Source organism: Rousettus aegyptiacus, unplaced genomic scaffold (genome assembly GCF_014176215.1).
Source record: "Rousettus aegyptiacus isolate mRouAeg1 unplaced genomic scaffold, mRouAeg1.p scaffold_m13_p_13, whole genome shotgun sequence".
Lineage (NCBI taxonomy): Eukaryota > Metazoa > Chordata > Mammalia > Chiroptera > Pteropodidae > Rousettus > Rousettus aegyptiacus.
In genome coordinates, this window is record NW_023416288.1 from 17,137,353 (window position 1) to 17,157,288 (window position 19,936).

Consider the following 19,936-nt stretch of genomic DNA (forward strand, 5'->3'; position numbering starts at 1 on the left):
ACGACAGCGGGCCACGTGGAATTACTAACAGGGTGTCACTACAGCCTATCATTTTAGGACAAGATGAAGCAGAATCTTTTGTCACTTTTTACCATTTTTCATAATTTAGCACCTAAGCATGTTCTATGGAAAATTATTTAGGTCTACCATAACATCTCATAAATTTACATTTATCGGAAATATCTTATACTTATTCACCATACTTACTGTCTTGTCTAGTAAATTTGCATGAATGTTATAAAGCAACGAATGTAATGTAACGTCATGCTTTGAAGGAGTTACCAAGGCCAGACTCAACTCAGATCGGCGGTCCCAGTTCCAGGTGCGATAATTTTATATGGGGCTAGTACTTTTTATTTTATGAGAGCCAGGAGACAATGATGAGAAGTTTGCCACCAACTAAAGATTAGACTAGTAAGAAATGGCTTTCATGTAAAAAACAGCTGCATTCTCTGCCAGTGTTTTATAATAAAAATGGTGGCTTATTGACTCGAACCAAATTTTTTTTTTTTATCTAAGTCAATGGTTGCCAAATGGGACCAGAAAAACCTGAGACTATGACTAAGGTAGAACTGAGACTATTAGTCTGATTATTTTCCTATTTAGTGAAGGGGCTAATGCAAGGGCTTCCAGAGTTAGTCCAACAAGTAGACCCAGAAGGAAAAATCTGAAGTAAAGATGCAAGAGGTCTGGTGACAAAGAAGACTTAGAAGGAAGAGAGGGCCCATGCTCCATATTCTGCCTGGAAGGAAGATCAGAACTCAATATACACTATTCTCCTAGCCCAGGCAGTCTGGAACTCTGCAGAATGATCTTCATACTGTCTCTGCACTGGAAAAAAATTGTCTGAAAAACTGCTTGAAACTTTATCTTAAGATAATTTTTTTAACTGACAAAATGAGGTTGATTCTGTCCCTGTCGATATGCAACTGATAAAAAGAAAACCCACAGTATATTTTATAGTTGAAAGAGGTCTCTTATGCTTCAAACTAAGCTTAACAACAGCTTTTGTAAAATTACCATATTCACTATGCTTTCCTTTTGATATTATTTTTAAATAGGGGTAGAGAGGTAGGCAAGGCTTACATGAGTCCTTGTCTTGTTTTATTCTTGACACCTTTCCTAATCTTTAGAATCTCAATCCTACCTCCCACCTTAGGCTAAAAGCAGAGTTTATTTGAAGCTTTTTGGTGGGAAATTTGGCTTAGCTAAGCAGAATTTCAAATATGCATGTTATTTGACCCTGTAATTTTGCTTCTGGAATTCACCATACAGAAATACTTGGGCAAATGTTCCACAGAATAAGCACAAGAATTTCACTGCAACGTTGGTTGTAATAAGACCACAAACAAACAACCCCAAAATGTCCATCAACGGGAAATTAAATTATGAAATAAACGAAATGACAATTATTCAGCAGTTTAAAAATAAGTTAGACCTCTATGAACTGACATAATATTATAATAGAATTATAATATAATAAAGTGAATAAGTCAATGTACGGAAGAATGTGGTATATAATGTAAGCCCATCTCTGGGAGGGAAATTTATGGATGTGCATGTATGCATAGGTCTATCTATCTATCTATCTATCTATCTATCTATCTATCTATGTAGTTATAAACATATAAGTTTATAAATATATATGTAATTATAAAAACATACATTTTTGAATTTTCAATAAAGAAGATTTGGAAGTACATCTTTGGGAAGTGGATTTTTGGATGGGAGTATAGGAAAGACATTATTCACTTTTTATACTTCTGGTCCATTTGGCATTTTTGCAACCAGACTATTTTACTTTGTGATAATTTTTTTAAATAAAGCTAACTGGCATCTAGATCTTCTAACTTGTTCCTTCCCTCGGCAGTTCTTTTTTCTGAAAGTGGCACACGGAGTGAGAAATCGCAGAGGCTCTCAGGTGCAAGCATTTGTTAAAGAGGACAGATTGAAGAATATCTATCTGCCAATGACGATAAATACATTTGTGGGCTGGCACCCAAGTGCCACCAATTTAGGGGACAAAGGCCAAGCAGCTGCTTCAACCTCAGCTCCCTTGCTTTTACAGGGCCCCAACTTCTAAAGCCTCCACCCAAACAAGAAAAGACGACAATGTAGGACGCAGAAGACTAAGAAACCAATGGGTCTAGGGTTGAAGGGCACTGACTCGGTTTTTTTCTCACCCTCCCAAATAAATGGCAAGTTACCTATTTCTTCTTTAATTTATCCTCTTATTTGATGGATTAGACTTGCACTGCCCAGCACAGTACAGGTGGCTATTGAAATGTATCTAGTTCAAATTGAGATGGGCTCTAAGGGTAAGACATACATTGGAGTTTAAAGATTTAGTACAAAAAATAAAATCTTATTTATTCATATTTTTTTATTCATTACATGTTTAAATAATAATATTTTGTCTACGTTGTGTTAAATAAAATATAGTCTTCCAACTAATTTTACCTGTTTCTTTTTACCCTTTTTAATGTGGCTACTAGAAAATTTAAAATTACACGATGGCTCACAGTGTATTTTCTATTGAACAGAGCCGGTTTAGAATCTTGCAATTTTTCCACATGGAATATCTATGTAATTAAGTGTTCGAAAAGGCACAGCAGGCGGGAGGCGGAGACACGCTGGGAAGCGTGCACATACACACGCACCAACGGTTGTGCCGCTGCCCCCCGTCTTTATGTCTGACCTTCCAGTCTTGCCTGTTACAGTTTGGTGTACCTGCCATAGGTCACAAAGCTCTGCCATAGACCACATGTGGGATCCTGGGGCAAGTCACTCGGGGGGATTCAGCAGAATATTGTATGTCAAATGCTCAGAACCATCCACAAGGGTATGTAACAAGCTTTGTCAACAAATATGAGCCGTGCCAGACTTGGTAAGGGCGCCGGAAAGGGTCAAGCCAAGGTTCCAGCCCGAAGCGGAGACTGTCAGCGTCGGCATGCGTCTTGGTTGTGGTCCATTCCCATGTGTCAAAACCCTTTTAAAATCTCAGAAGCCCAACATATACGGAAGATGGAATCGAGCTACTCTGGTTAAGCTGAGCGAGGGAGCACGGAGGACTGGGAACTCCTGATCTACACAGAGGAGGGGGATCTGAGGTCGCTGTGCAGCAGTTTGAACACCGTGGATGTGGAGTCTTATCTTGGCCTCTCCATTTCACAGGTAAAGAAATGGCTCTGGGGTGATGGTTTGCCTTCAGTCACAGAGCTGGCAGAGGCGGGGCTGGAGCACAGACTTAGGTGTCCGGTTCCTAAGAAGAACACCGCTCTGCGTCACATGATTACTGCAGCTGCGGTGGACAAACCCATGTGCACGGAAAGAATGTGGCTGGGAAGAGTGCTGCGAGGCAGCGGCTGACAGCGCTGAGGAGCAGGTGAAGCCGGAGGAGGGGCAGTGCCGCGGTTCTCTCGCCTCAGATGCAGCTTCTAGGCTTAGCTCTGGAAGATGAGAGAGGGCAGGTAGGCGTCCAGGACAAGAGAAGCGCATGGGTTTCTTGGGAGAAAAACCTTGAGGCATATTTTGGGGCCAACAGATACGTCACCTTTATTAACATAAAGCTACATGGTGGAGAGAAATGTGTGCTAAGGCCAGAATAAAGCTGGGCTTCTTTAGAAGGTCTTGAGGGCCAAGGATCTTACACCAGTTTTCACAAGTGTTTGAAAAGGGGTGACAATAGGAAGATTAATTTACTCTAAGTTGAGTGGCAGGAAACAGGAGAACAGGCTGGTGGGGTACTGCTCTGGGCTGGGTAACTGCTAAAGAAGGCCCGAACTGGGGTGATGGAAGTTGTGATCTAAGGGGACAAGATCTGAGAGACCTTATGGAGACAGAGTGCACAGAACTTGGATAGATGCCAAGGGTGAGGAAGATTCCAAGGTGACTTCAAGGATGCAGCCGAGTAACTATGGGTTCCATTAACAGGAAAATGGAAGGTGTGAGGAGGAGCTGGTTTGAGGGGTCTGGTGATGGTAAGGTGTCTGTGAGATGGCTAGTAGGGAGTCCAATCATCAAGGAACTGAAATGTTGCCCCGGAACCCATCTGAGGGTCATGTGCATCTTATCTAGGCAGAACTCTTTGGGAACATCCAGGTTTGGGAGAAGGGAGATGAAGAGGAGCTGGTAAAGGAGAATAGGCAGATGCACCCAGGCGTGTGCTCTTCGCCAACAGCAAGGGCAGGCAAGGTCTTATGGAATGAGTCATCACAAGACTCACATGCTGGAGACACTGAGCAAGAGGAGAATGGAGAGATGGGCCCCCTAGCGACCTGTAAGGAAGCAGCTTGAGAGCCAGGAGGACTGCGCAGTCAGATGAGCCTGGTTTGGGGCCTCTCCTCATCATGGACTGGCTATTGCATGCTGTACTACTTAACCTCTTCAGGTCTCAGTTTTCTGACCTATGAAATAGGGGACAACAGTGTCCTATAGAGTTATTCTGAGATTTAAAGGGAATTATATGTTTTAAGGCACAGAATACAGTGCTTAGCTCATAGCAAGTGCCCAATAAATATTGTCTATTATTTTTGTCACTGGAAGGATTTAAGGAATGAACAAGTGGTGAGGAAGTGGAGGCTACATGTAGAGACAGTATTCTTTTAAGAAGTTTGGCCATGAAGGGCAGGAGAAAGACTGAGGGCATGGAAGGAGGAGTGGAATCTTTTCCAGGATGGAGAGATAAAACCTAGTAGACTGGGAGATTCTGAAGAGGTAAATCAGAAAGAGATGATGGATGAGGGGAGAGCCCAGGAGCAGGGTAGGATCAAGAGCACACATTGAGGCATGTGCCTTCTAAGGAGAGAGAAGCCATCCTTCTCAGAAACAGGAGAGAGAAATGAGAAAGGGTGAAGATAAAGAGAGATTTTTGAATTGAAAGAAGTTCACTTTGGATAGCCTCACTCATATCAATTAATTGGAGATGAGGCAAAATGTCAGGTTGGGGGTGTGGGAATAGACTAGGGCTTATGGATGCTGGGGGATGAAAAGGCAGGGAATTACAGCATGAGACCACGTCTGATACTTAGGGAAGGGAGCCGAGGGAGAGGAGACATGCCCACCCAAAGGCCAGGTGGCAACGCTGAGCAAGCATGCGTGCTCTAGTTGTCCTTATTTCTGTCTGTAAGTAGAGGTTTTTTTACAGTGGATCATTTGGATGATAATGACCTCTAAGATGCAGTGCCCCTGAGAAGTGAGCAGAGGATACAAGTTCATCAGAAGGTCTCTGATTGCTTATGTTCAGGCTGGGGTCCAGGGAGAGTATAAGCTGAATGATGCCGCTGAGTCAATCAGGGCCCTCAAAGTGCTGTCTCCTATGTGTAAAGCATTTCCACCGGAACATTTCTTTCTAATCCTGTAGTAGCTCTAAACTTGAAAAAAAAAAAAAAAAAACATCGCTGGTTTTGAATGTGACAGGTGATGCAATTAAGACCTGGGAGAGGGAGCGTGAAAGGATGGCAAAAGTCGTTGAGAGGCTTTGGCAGAACAATGCCTCAGGGAGCAGATGGATTAGATGGATCAGAATACCCTAATTCTCCCTTCAGGGGCATAGAGCCTTCGAGGAAAAAGGCTTGGTTTTTGATTGCCCTGAAGGAGACTATGAGGAAAAGTTCAGGGAAGGAGGGCAATCTGTTGCCACAGAACAGGGGTTCCAAGAGGCAGAGTGGAAAGAGTTAACAGAAGTTGAGAGCCAGAGATGGGAGAACAGGGATGCTCAGAACAGGGGTAGGGCCTTGGGAAGAAGCCATGGACCAGAAAAAGGGAAGCCATGACTTGGGAAGTTGGAGGGAAGGACATGATGGCAGACCGTAGGAAGGGTACCGAAAGGATAAAATCTAGTTTGTGGAGAAGACCACGAAATAAGCAGACCCAAGGTGCCAGACTGCAGCACTGGGTTGGGGTTTGGGGTGCTGAAGGGCTGCAGAGCTCCCAACAGGGAGATGCCAGGCCTGATGGTGGCTTCTCAGTGAAAGTCATGAGAACAAATATAATTTTCAAATTCATGTTAAAGGAATATACACATTGAGAATAAGGCAAATGGATACCAATTATGTTAAAAAGTATGCATTCATTATTACTTAGAACCACTCTGTAGGCATTATTCAACCAAGTTCAGTTCCTTCCTTGGGTACCATCTTGGGCATTTCCTTACTCAAGAAAATGTTTCTTTGGAGTATTTCCCATTTCGTTGGTGAGGGGGAGAGACAGAGAGAGAGAGAGAGAGAGAGAGAGAGAGAGAGAGAGAATGAAAATATCGAAAAAGTGATAAGAGATCTTAGGGCCTAGCTGAGTGCCTGGTTCCACATGCATGTTCTGATCTAAACGGAGGCGATGGGTTTCCCCTCACAGGCTAGGGCCTGCTTTCTGGTGCCTCAGTGTTCAAGTCAGCTGGCTAAGGACCTCATTTCCTGATAGCACTAAAGAGTGTACTCAAATAATGGGAAATGCTAACATAGTAGCCAATGGAAAAATTGGCAAGGCACTCAGTGACATTTTAAAGACATTTGCTCACAGACCACTTAGCCACAAAGGACAGTTTCACTGTCTGTGTCTCAGCTACTGGGTGTTGAATTCATAGAAATCAATGACGACAAGCCTAGATAGACCACCATACATGGGGTAATACAACCATGAAGACTTGTTTGTTTCTTTCAAACAGTGACTGTATTTATTACATTCTTTCTGGTGGCACTTGGCATTTCTTAGCTAGGGATCAGTAGAGCTGGCAACTCAGAACTTCTAAGAATTACTATCTATTTACCACAATCTCCACATTCAAAGAATTAGTAACATGTTTTATTTTTTAAATGAGTATTTTCTTTTTATGACTTTGCTATAACTTAGAAAACCCCACAGCTTTCAAACCACAGACAACAGTTCTGACCAGGATCATAAGGTAACCTTGGAGAGTTAAAAACTGTGAATTTAATTTGCCATCAAGTTAAAAATCACTCTACCTCACCCATCTGTCCATCTGTCCATGTATCCATCCCATCCCATCTTATCCAATACTTCAAGCTGGTTAGGTGTCTACTGATCAAATTCACTGCAATGTTTTTAGTATTAAAATATAACTCAGAATGGAGTAAAGATAGATTACCCATGGATAAAGCATTGGAAGAGGAAGATAAAAAAAATCCAGTTCCTTTCCGTTTTGTAGAACTACTGTGGACAATTATTAAACCCAGATTATAGTGACAGATGGTATTTAAACTCTCTGGCTCTTTGTCAACCACTATCTGCCTCAAGACTCTTTTTTATTGAATTAGTATTTCCTAGATATTCCATTTTAGAATAGAAGATACACATTCCTTAATATCACAGAAAATTGGTCAACCTTTCCAACACAGGCAAGACTGGAAATCAAAGCTGTTAAATGTGTGGTTTGTTCTTGACTTCTCCAAAATCATTGCTGCTACACTGTAATAACAAACAAAGCATTCCAGAAAAAAATATGGTCTTGCAGGCAAAACAACAGCACTGGCAGAAACATTGCAGAGTAGAAAAATCAAAGGTTACAGAGTCAGGTGGACCTGGGTTCAATGGTTCTGCTACTTAAGAGCTGTGTGTCCATGGACATGTTATTTACCATCCTTGGGGAAAGCTCTATTTTTTCATCTGGAAACTACTTAATAGTCCTCAGAATGTGGGTTTAATGAGATAATGCATGGGAAGGATCCTGCTGTCGCATGTGTTAACTCCCTTAGCTTCTTTTTTTTTCTCCTTAGGTTATAGAGGAAGGTGAACCTCGCTGATGTATAACTAATCATTGCTCAATGATTTCATATAAAGAACTCGGATGTGACCTTGAAGGTATGTTTAATCCTGACTTCTAGACTTCCACTGAGAAACTCTTTCCCTCTCTGGTAACAGTCTTTTCCTTACACCCATACATAGAACCCTATACTTCTTCTGAGTACTCACCCCAGCTCTGGGTAATTAGTCATGCTTGCAAAGCCTCTCTTCCCCACTAGGATTTGTTATCCCTCTAGAAAAGGGCCTTGCATATAGTAGCTATTTAATAAGTTATTTGTAGACTGAATGAAGAACATAGAGTTTCCAACATGTAACAAGTACCACTGGTGATATGTGAGCGATTTCAGGGATTGACTATGCACTAAATTTCTTAATAATTTTACTGTATTTATTTTAGTGTATATCAGACAAATGAATAACTGTCTCATCAAATCTGTGCTTATATATATATATATTTTTGTTTAGGATGAGGTTAAATAAAAAAGTAAATTGATTTAGGGTAATAAAAAATTAAGTAAGTATAGTTGTCATAAGACTATGGCAAAAACCATGATGTTAAAAAAGATGACAAAATTTGAGACGTCTGCTTCCAAAATCCATAGTTTGTGAATTTTCAGCTGGACACTCACTGTAACAACTGGGACAATCGTGAATCGAGTCAAGATGGAACAGGTCAAGCAGGGACTGGACCCCAGAACACAGCTGATATAAGTAAAAAGCATGCACATTCAGATATCTGGGTGTTATCATAGGAAATGCTAAACGTGAACTGAGCAGGAACTAGGGTCAGACCCCATGGCCATATTTAAAGTCACAGCCAAACTAGCAGGAACTATCTAAGAGACAAGGCACTCCCAGGAAGGGTGTGCGGTGGGACCGGAGTTATTCTCCTTGAGCCTTAAAGGCATTGCATTCTGAAATTGCTTTTGCCTCCAGGCAATTATTTGTTTCCTACCTCTCTGCAAGTACTTTTGTGCACATTTAAAGAGCCAATGGGTCTCTACCCAATATCTCACTTTCTCAGCAAACTGAAGCAGAAAGGTCAAAGGATCTTTCTCTGAGCCTCCCACATTACAACATCCCCCTTCCCAGATCCAATGCTGGGGTGAAGAGACAATCCTATCATCTTGGATTAGAACACAGAATGAATTTTCCCATAGGAAAAAGCTGTTATAACTAGAAAATAGGTTTTGATGAATTAGTACCAGTAACGTTTCTTTCATATATGTTCCAGGTTATGTAGGATTCTGCAAGCTAGACTGGGAACCAGAACATCTATTACATTATCACGTCAGTGGAAAACGTTTTAATGCTGTACAATAAAAATTCAGGTTGCATTTGTTCCATAGGTAGTGACTACCTATGTGGTAAAAATACCACAAATTCCTCACTAGTGAATGCTTTACACTATACAGCTTCTATTTTATCTTTCTTTTCACATCTTTCAGAAAAATATTGGTTTTATCACCAATTACAGATGGTTTTCAAGTTTTGCACTGTTGAAAATAACTCATTACTCTCTCGCCATAACAAAAGGACTCTATCTTTACATTTGAGGACAATTCTAGATACATAAATGTAATTCCAATAAATATTTCTCCAATCAATTCTCAGCTGCACCCAGTTATTGCTGGGATAAATTGGAATGACAGTCTTAACTCTCACCTGGCAATACTGACAGGAAGTTATTACTGGTTCTGACCATAAGCCTTTAACTGATGTTTGCCATACTTGTCTGATGAAAAGAATAACACGAGCACTTTTAAAAACAAAAATGCCTGGCTCCAGCCTAGTACTTACTCAGAGTTTCAAGAGAGAGGTTTGGGAACTAAATTTTCAAAGACTGCTCATCCCTGGTGATCCTGCCACCCAGCACAGTGGTTCTTAGCCTGGAGGGTGAATGCAGATCGTTCTGGAGGGCTTGTTAAAACACAGGTGGCTGGGCTGCAGCCCAAGAGCTTCTGATCCAGTTGGGCTAAGGTATGACCTGAGAATTTTCTTTTCCAACAAGGTGCCCGATACTGATGCTGCTGGTCTAATGACCATACTTCCAAAATCACTTACAGGCATACGTCGGAGATACTGCGGGGTAGGTTCTGGACCACCGCAATAAAGCGAGTATCAATAAAGTGAGTCATAATCTTTTTGCTGGTGAGGGTTTTGCCTTCAATTTGTAAAGAACGCAACAGCTGTGAAGCGCAATAAAGTGAGACACAACAAAAGGACGTATGCCTGTATTTAGTCTGTTTGGCAAACACTGTAGTTGAATTCAATATTACTTTTCTTCTTTCCTCCTCTGTAGAAAAACAACACTATATAAGAACTCAAAAGAGTCCCTTTGGAATCATACCCCTGCTACTTTTTAGCTACTTGATGTTAGACAAATAAATTTACAACACCTCCGTTATCTCTTATTCTGAGGAATTAAAAGGTAACATAAAGGAAGTGGTTTGGTCCTGTACTTGGCACACAGTAAACTTACATCAAACATCTATGTACTTTGGTACCCTTGCCATCCATGATCCCCTTTTGTGAGTTATAGATAAACCTACTGAGTTCTAGAAATAGGTCCCAAAATTTATTACATGAACAAAACTTCATTTAATTCAAACAAACAAACAAACAAACAAACAAACAACAAATAAGAAAGCAGTGGCTGACTACTTCTGGTGAGCTATTATATAGCTGCATTTTAAACACAGCATGTCCAATGGGAATGCATTCAGCTTCCCAATTCACATTTTTCCATAGAAATAAAAATAGAAAACAAAGAGAGATTAGATTATAATTAGGTTCTCTGTTTAATTTTTCCCAGGCTGAATTTAGTACTCAGGTATGGATTATTTTCCTGGTAGATCTTTATGATATTATTTGGCTAATTTTTATGACCTAAAAATCAAACAAGGGAATGCTGCTGAAAACACCTCCCTGTGTGGTGGTCAAGTCTCTTCAGACTCTATTTTCATGAACCCCGTTCTCCTCTACAGATAAATGTCTGATAGGTTTTTTTCCCTTCTGAGCAAAGACTTTATTTCTGTAATTTGGTCCTAGTTCTGCTCACTATAGTGCCCGAGCATGTCTGATCTCTCTTCCACATGACAACATTTAAAGTATTCTGAAGTAGTGCTGACATCTCCTTTGCCTTTTCCTTTTCAATCTAAACCTTCTGTTTTTTTTTTCAACTATTCTCACCATCAAAATTTCCATATACTTAGCCCCGGTCCTCCACCTGTGGACAAAGTCCACTTTGGGGATATTTCCTCACTAAAAAAATGCTATAATATGCTTCATGGTCACCATGTCCTAGTATTGCCAACAAAATCAAAATGAATTGTAAGTAAGGTGTCCTTTATAAACAGAGTTTCTAGGGCTAGAAGCTATGGTCATACAAAACAACACTGTAGGGACTGAGACGGTGGCTTTGGGACAGGCCTGGAAAGTGGTAGCTTGAAGTAGGTGCTTCTGGATATCATGACCCTACCTGAAACAGAAATACCATGCTGCCACTTAAATTACCGAAGACCCAGAACATTTCTTTGCAAAAAAGACAGAGTGAAACATAAGTAATTTCTTACTTTCTACGAAACATTTCTGCAAATATGCAGCCAACGCTCCAGAGGTCCACAGGGGTGGCGTAGCTGGACTGAAGCAAGACTTCCGGAGCTCGGTACCACAGCGTGACGACCTGCAACAGCAAACGAATCTGAGTGTTACCAAGGAGGGCGGGTTAGCTGTTTGCTTAGACTCCTCATCCCGGTGCTTTAATGCCAAGATTCAGTTCGGAAAGATCACACGGGGACACTGAGATAGAAGCAACAGGGAACGAGGACTCATCACTCACAGGCCAGGAAATGACATCATCCCCACAACCTGAGTTCCCAACTCAGACTGTGTGTGTCGTATTAGGAGGGTGAAATAACTGAGTTTCAGAAAGGAAAGCAAAGGCTTAAAAATAAAAACAGCTTATCTTGAAACAATTGCTTTTTTTTTCTTAAGGAGCTTAAAAAAACAATACATGGAAAACAGGTGATGGCAATGACTCCAGCTCTGTTCCCAGGGCAGCATTATGGGAAAGTAGAAGGTAATTCCCGTGGCTGCTGGATGGTGACCCTGAAGTCTACAGAGCACCCAGGATAAGTCAAAACTACTCTTATCATGAGGCTGTGGGGAATTAAAATAAAGCCTTCTCCAATGCTGCTCTTTTCAGAAAACAATTAAAAAATGAAGAACTTAAGAGAAATGTGTAACCCAATTATTCATACCATGTGAAAAAGTCGTTCTGAGGAAGGAATTCCAAACTGGAAAGAGCCTCATTTAATACAGAGCACCGTACAATAACAGCAGAAACAAACAGAACCGTAATGGTTCTGCCAGGTTCAGTCATCTCCGGATGCCTGAAATGAACGTGTATTCTTAACTGTCAGATAAGGAATTCAATACGTAAATCGATTACACAAATACTTTCTATTATCCGGACTCCTGTTATCCTTACTTACTATTTGGTCTAATTGTATTTTTGTTGGTGACTATCTAAATTTCCGATACTCTGCTTTATGTATTTTAATGCTAAACGTACTTGGTGCATTAAATTTGCAGTAGCAAGTCTCCAAAACTGGCTGCCATCGATTTTCTTCTCTCTTTGATGCACACACAGCCCCTCCCACAAAGGGATAAAGTCTAATTTGCCTTCCATTGAACCTGAGCTGGCCTTAGTGACTTGTTTGATCAACGGAGATGGCTGAAGTGATGTCTGAGACTGCCAAAGCTAGGTCACAAGAAACCTCATTGCCTGGATCTTTTGGATACTTGATCTTGAGATCTTCCACTGCATGCAGTGAGAAGCCCACAAAGACATTCTGGTCAACAGCTCTAGCTGAGCTCTCAACTAAAAGCCATGCGAGTGAGCCATCTGCATGCAGTGAGAAGCCCACAAAGACATTCTGGTCAACAGCTCTAGCTGAGCTCTCAACTAAAAGCCATGCGAGTGAGCCATCTTGGACATTCATGCCCAACTGACCCCTCTGCCCCTCCCAGATGACTGCAGTCCCTGCTAATGCCATATGGAGCAAAGAACTGCCCAGCGGGGTCCCGTCAACCCACGGAATTGTGAGTGATAATAAAATGATTGTTGTTTTAAGTTCTGGGGTGGTTATATGGCATATATAACTGAAACAAGATTCTTGACATGTTCTTCCTCTTCATCTCATTCAAAATATTTTGCTTTAATTCATGCAAGGGCTCAAGATTTGTTTAAGGAATAACTGGTTGATATCTAATGGAGATGGTGGTCATGTAGTAGAAATTTAAAAAGAAGAGAAACAAACCCCAAATGCACAAACCCACGAAAAGCAAATACCCAAACAATGTTACTCAGTTATCATTTGGCTCCAACATATCTTCCCAACATCATCTCCCACAGTATTTCCAAATCGCTTACGGTTTAGTCACACAGGAGACCGCACCACCGGCTCTCAGCCCTGACTATGCACCTGAATTATCCAAGGGGCCTTAAAAAAGCATCGGTGTCTAGCCCTTACCTCGCTTTCACTGAATTAGGTGTCCACGGATGGGGCCCCTGGGCTGGTTTTTCTTTTCTTAAGTTCTTTGGGTAACTCTAACCCTTGGTTTGAGTACTGTTATACGCACACATCCCCCAGATCCAGTTCCCATGCTTTCGCTGATGCTGTTCTCCTCAGCTGGAGAGCTCTCATTCCCTTCACAAGCAGAAATTCTACTTATCCTATAAAGCCCAGCTTTGATGCCGTCAGCTCCCTGAACTCACTGCCATCTGAAAATGATACCCTGTAACAAGTTCATAACTTGGTTTGTCCAGGGGGTATGGACTCAATTTTATTGCTGGTTATGTCTGTAAATGCCCACCACAATGCCGTGCACATAACAATCGTGGTTTAACAGATACGAAATTAATGATTTAAAGGCAATCACCCCTAGAAGATAATTGGGCAAAATTTAATTACCAGTCATTCTCTGCCACCTCCCCCCGCACCCAGAAAAGGTACTTACTACTTTTTCTAAGCAGAGTGTCCGATTCTGAGCTCTAGTTTTTAGTTATAATTTATTTCTGCTTTACTAACATTTCTAGCTGGAGGAACACTTTGCTACTTCTCTGATACATCGTAAACAAAAGTGCAGGTGCAAACTGTCCTTAAAGTTCCACTTGAGTGGTTTATAGAAATACACAGACATCTTCTTGCCCCAATTCTTAAGTCTAGCCTAGCATCATATAAGATGAAAAGTTTAATCTGAATACAGCATTATTTTAAACCGTTTTCTCTAGAGGCTGTCATATCTGATTGATTATCCAGCCCAAACAGCTTTAGTAGAACTATCTTTATTTTTAGTACTTTAATCAGTGATACTTACTTATTATAATCATCAAATAAATGTTTTAACAGCTGAAATAATAACAATATAGATATGTTTAGGAAGTTCCTTTTAAAATTTAGTTAACACTCAAAATAGATAACGAATTTTTATCAAATAGTTTTTAAAATGTTTTTTAAATAACCATGTGATCATTACCTTTTATTCTATTAGTAACATATTAATTATATTAATAGATTTCCTAACATTTTACCTTGTCTTCTTGGAATGAATCGTTCCTAATCATGGTTTATTATTCCTTTAAAAGACTCTTGGATTGTATTGGCTAACGTACATTCATAAGGGAGACTGATCTATAGTTTTATTTTTTGTATTAAATTATCATGTTTGATGTTGGGAATATGTGAGTTTTCCATCTTTTTCTATATGCTGAAATATTACAAACAACATAGGAATAATCAATTCCTTGAAGGGTCTGGATCTTTCTTAGCAGTATATCTTTAACAATCTTGTGAATTTCTTCTTGGTAATTAGTTTGTTCAGCTTTCAACCTCTTTTTGAGTCAATTTTGCTAATGATAATGAATTCCTCTATGAAAACCTTTAGACCGGATTTTAAAATGTGTTGGCTTAATTTTGTACCTGTATTTTTTTCTAATTATTTTAATATCATCTGCTTCCTTGCTGTATATTTTTGTTTTCTCTTTATATCATTCAGGTTTTCCAGGATTTTAGCTACATTATTTATTTTAAAAAACTGAGATGGAGTTTTATTTCTATTTTGAGAGAATTATTGTTTTATTTTATAATTTGTTGTCTTCTACTTTTCTCATTTTTGTTAATCTTTGAACAATATGTGATTTAACTTAAATTTTCTCTTAAACTAATTTGAAGAATAAATTATTTATAAAAGTGTTTCAAAATTTCCAATATGGTCCTGTTATTTATGGTTATCTTTTAATTGCTAAATTTCTAGTTTTATCGTATCATAGTCAGAGAATATAACCTGTACAAGTCCCACTTGGTAGAATCTATTACTGTTTTCTTAATGTCTATGCACATACTTGGTTTTTGTTCCATAGTGGATAGGAGAGTATTCTCTTTCAAGTGTAAAGTTCTTTATTAACAAGAGTTTGTCTCACACAGATACTTACTTATATTTTCCTAAACTTTGTCTAACTCTGAAATAGAATTTGAGTTTTTGTTTTTCTCCTCCAGAATCTCCTTGTATTTCTAAGGATTTCTGCCTTATATACAATGGTCTTATATTTTTGGTTAATAAAATTTATGACAATAAAAATATTATTACGATAATAAGAATTTACATGATGGTAGACATAAAATATAAAATAAATATACAAATTCTAGTATGTCAGTTAAAAATATAATGGAAAAAGGATCTCATTCACTACAGCAACAAGAACTATATATCGCTGAGAAATAAAAAAAGCACTATCTATATAAAAATGATATCCTATTTTAAAGAACATAAACTAAATATTGAGACAGACCATGGATAAGATGGGAACAAGCTATATTGTAAAGATAATAGTCACTCTTATATTGACACAAAAATTTAAGATAATCCAATGATTTTGGTGAGGAATTTAACTTTGACAATAAGGTACCTCTGGCGGAATAACACTTAAGAACAGCCAAAAATGGTTTCAGAAATAAGGATGATGGGGATTTATGCTCTGTTACCAAAACATACTCTAAAGTATAGCAAATAAAATGGTAGTACTAACAGATTACGAGAAGAGTAAAGTCCAGAAAGAGATTGGTATGTTTATGGGGTTTAACATTCTTACATGTGGCTAAAATTCATTTTAGTGAGAGAGAAAATATACTTCAGCATGTAAAAGCAAGACAACCGGCCATCTATCTGGAAGAAAGTAAGTTTGATCCCTACTTTACGCTGTCTATAAGAAGAAATTGTGTGTAGATGAAAGATCTAAGAAGTAGAGTTAAGAAATATATTAGAAGAAAATAGAAGAGGTCTTTGGGCTATGGAAGCCTTTTTTAGCATGAGGAGAAATCTGGAAGCCTGACATGAAAAGATTCATAGATACAGCTATTAAAAACTGAAATCCTCTTCAGCAAACACTATATATAGAGGCAAATAACAAATGACAAACTGGGAGAAAACATCTAAAACAAATTACATCAATAAAACAATAAAACACAAAAATGGATGAAGAATATGAAAAGACAATTCACAAGAAGAAAAAACTATCAAAGAGACTCAATCTCATTAAAAGAAAGAAAGAAGAAAAGAAGGACGAAAGAGGAAAAAGTCATCACAGTAAAGGGCCTAATTGGCAAAAATGAGTAGAATGACACCATTCAGGATTGGCCATGGAATGGGAAAACTGTCTTAAATCCCAAACTGGCACAACCATTTTAGAGGACAATCTGACTGCATCTATAAAATTAATAGTACCCATGTCCCTGACCAAGTGTTACTTGTGGAAATTTACCTTACAGAAATATTCTTAGTATACAAAGAGCTATTCAAAAGGATGTTTACTCTACAATAATTTCCAACAGGGGGGATAGTATTTGGTCATTAAAAAGGATGAGCTAGCTTCCATCCTGCTCATTCCTGCTCACACACAAAGATGTCCATGATATACTGTTAGGTGAATAAATAAGTTTTGCAACAGTGTGAATTATATTCCAATTTTTATTAACAGGTTATGTGTGGGTATAAATGTAATAATCATACATGCATACAAAAACATCTTCCAGGGCACATAGCTTGAAACGGACACCAAGCTTTAAATGGACAATGGATACAAAAACATGGCAAAACAAGAGGTAGAAAGTTGGAATGAAAAGAGAGACTGAATGATACCTTCAGAGGTGCAAGATTGATCACTTGCTGTCAGTAAGCACTCTTTAATAACGGAGAAAATGGAATATCAGATAGGTTGGGTAATATGAACAGAGCCTCGGAGCTCAGAATTGGGAGGACTGGGATTCTCACTAGGACTGACTTCAACTCTGTGCTCCTCCCTCAACATTCAATGGAACATCTTTAATTTAGCATTCTAAACATCCAGAAATCAATAGGCAAACATATCTAGGCTGTAATTAAATAACCAACAAGAAAAGATTTTAAATTTACTTTAAATATTTAATGTGAACTTTTAAAAGGTTTGCAAATCTTACAAACTTAGCTATCCTTTGGGGTTAAATGATTTCTATTTTTTAAAAAAAAAGGTTTAAGAGAAAGGTTTTTATATTTCAAAATTTAGTTCTGGACCACAGCAGCGCTCTATGTGGTATGATGTCTATTTGTCAAATCACCATTTGATAACTTCAAGGAAAGCTAAGATTTAAAAATCTCTTTGGCATCCCCTAAGATTTTTGCTTTGGTCTATGTGTATGGAAATCACTGTAACAGAGTGATTAGGTTTATGTTTATATTCTATTTGAACTATCAGCATTTGTCTAAAGAAACGGCTTTTTGGTTCAATCCTTACATAATTCAACATGTTTGAATTCAAAAACAAAGCATGAATTGTACAAGACTTACAGTTCTAGTTAATTCTCTAAGATGGTAACCCAGATAATGCCCAGGGCCTACATTTAAAAATAACAAATTACTACTTTTTGCAATAGATATAAACCTAATAATTGTTCCATAGTTTATGTAATATTAGCTCATATATCGAGAGAGCATCCCCAGTTTTAATTTGCTAATTTACGTGGCTGTTCTACATTCTCTGACCCAGAGTCCTTCAATCCTCACTTTAAGTTATCATAATTTAAAGTATCTTAAATTATGACAATTTAATTTCATGAGATTTCAAATATAGAGGTTCCAAGTTTTTGACAACAAATTGTAACAATTTTTCCTGACAGTAAAATATAAATTGCTTAATAATTATTATACTTCTGTGCCTTTAATTACTTCTGATATAAAATAAAACCAGTTTAAGGAACATATAAGCAGATTTATTAATTTTTGTTTGAAAGCTTTATAAAAACAAAGCTATAAAAAATGTGTCAAGGTTTTAGTATATGAAGTAAGGAAGTTCTAAACAATGTAATTAGCTTCTTCCTAAAAGTCCTCTGCATTTTAGAATTTCTAAATAGCCTTAAAAGTAAATATAAGGGTAAATCTAAATTTAAAAACATGTCAAGGGAAACAATGACTGCAATACATAAAGATCGGCATTTAGAAATCTATGACAAAGGTGGCTTCTAACGATAATAATGCAGTTATCTACTAAGCAAAGATAACAACAGAAACTATGGACAGAGTTTGGAGGTTGGAGCCAGCTGGAACCAAAGCAAATACGATGTTTATTACAATCATTACATGTATTAACAGCCTCTAGAGGCGCTGAACGGATTTGGCAACAGGATGGGGAGCGGAAGACTGGGGGGGGGGGGAGGGGGGGCGGTTCAAGGATATTTACACAAGTGGATGTATCTGTTTAAACTGCTTTGATCTCTATTCACAATTTTTTGAACCAGTTCAATAACAGTAGAAGATAAAGTAGAGCCAAGGCCAACTCTGACTCAAAATACATGTCAGAGGAAACCACTCTTACTTAATATTTGACTTAACAGCCTTTTATTCATGTACCCTTTTAACCGAGATCCTGAAAAAACTTTGTATATGTTATTGGGATCATCCTTATTACATGGATACATGCTTAAACAGCAGAAAAGCATGTTATGAACATTGTGCTGGATATCTTCCTTTTGCCTCTTTGAATGGTCTCTGCCCTGGGAGGTGGATCTGTGTCTATCATATGCTTCCAGCTTATTACTGGGTTTTGTCAATGGGTAGCCTAGGCTGGAGTTCACAGAAAGGTATGCAAGTGAAGCAGAGTCTTTGACTCCTAGATTTCCTCCCAGTAAGGTTGTGCAGAGCTAGCTGTGTTACCATCACACAGTCATTGTCCATCCTGAGCAGCCTATTCTACCTGATGCCAGTAACTGCTCCCCCTTTTCCATTCAAGCCTGGAAACGGTTAACAGCCTGGATGCAAACTAAGACTCCAGTTCTAGCACCATTCACTACACTTCCCTTAAACTCACTTCTTTATAAACCTTGTCTTTGTAAACAAACCTTCCATGAATTATCTTATTTTTAGAGTGCCATCTACTTCCTGTTGGGACCCTGACTAATGCAGTCAGTTTGTAGATGAAGAAACTAGCACGAGTGGCAACTTCCTCCTTAAGCCTCAGTCTTTTCACCTGTTAAAGACGACAGTTAGACTGGCGGGTCTATAAGGCGACCTCTGTTAACATTCTAGGAGTCCCTAAATGATGTGACAATGCTAATAAAAGATTTAAAAAATGTATATACTGTCCAGACCAAGAACTCTATCTTTGGACATCCTTGCTTGTCCTTTAGAAATTAGTTATGAAGTGTACCAGTGGGGGGATATTTTTCTGGGACCCACTTCAACAAGTCTCAAATGTAAACTTAAGATAATGATTTCTGAGGAATATGGAAGCGATCTTTGGAATAACACAAAATCTTCATCTTGTTAAAGTGATAGCTTTCTAAGCTGTCCTCTAAGCTGTTTATGTGCTCCATATCAACATAAAACTATCTAGAATGTATGTTTCCCCTCCCCCCCTCTGGAAGACTATTATGGTTTTGTAAAGTGAAAAACCAAAATTAGTGGTAATTTCACTGACTTTTCCTAAAGGGTCCCAAAATTCAATTCTTTAAAATTATACATTTAAATTAAGACTATTATAAATAATCAGAATTCTAATTCTAGCAAGCAGTCTTATGCCTCTTAAATAGAAACTGTTAAGAGGAAACTATTAAGACTTAAACACCAATAAAACTTAACACACGAA

The 19,936-nt window shown here is 38.6% G+C and overlaps 1 protein-coding gene across 5 annotated transcripts in view; it reads right to left on the reverse strand.

Annotated features, from left to right (window-relative positions):
• Positions 1-19,936, reverse strand: part of CDK6 (cyclin dependent kinase 6) — a 210,151-nt gene that overhangs the window by 53,004 nt on the left and 137,211 nt on the right. For all 5 annotated transcript variants that reach the window (XM_016161287.2, XM_036230346.1, XM_016161288.2 and 2 more), the window contains one exon: positions 11,334-11,443. In XM_016161287.2, the coding sequence (XP_016016773.1) occupies positions 11,334-11,443 (110 nt within the window). The remainder of the gene's footprint in view (positions 1-11,333; positions 11,444-19,936) is intronic.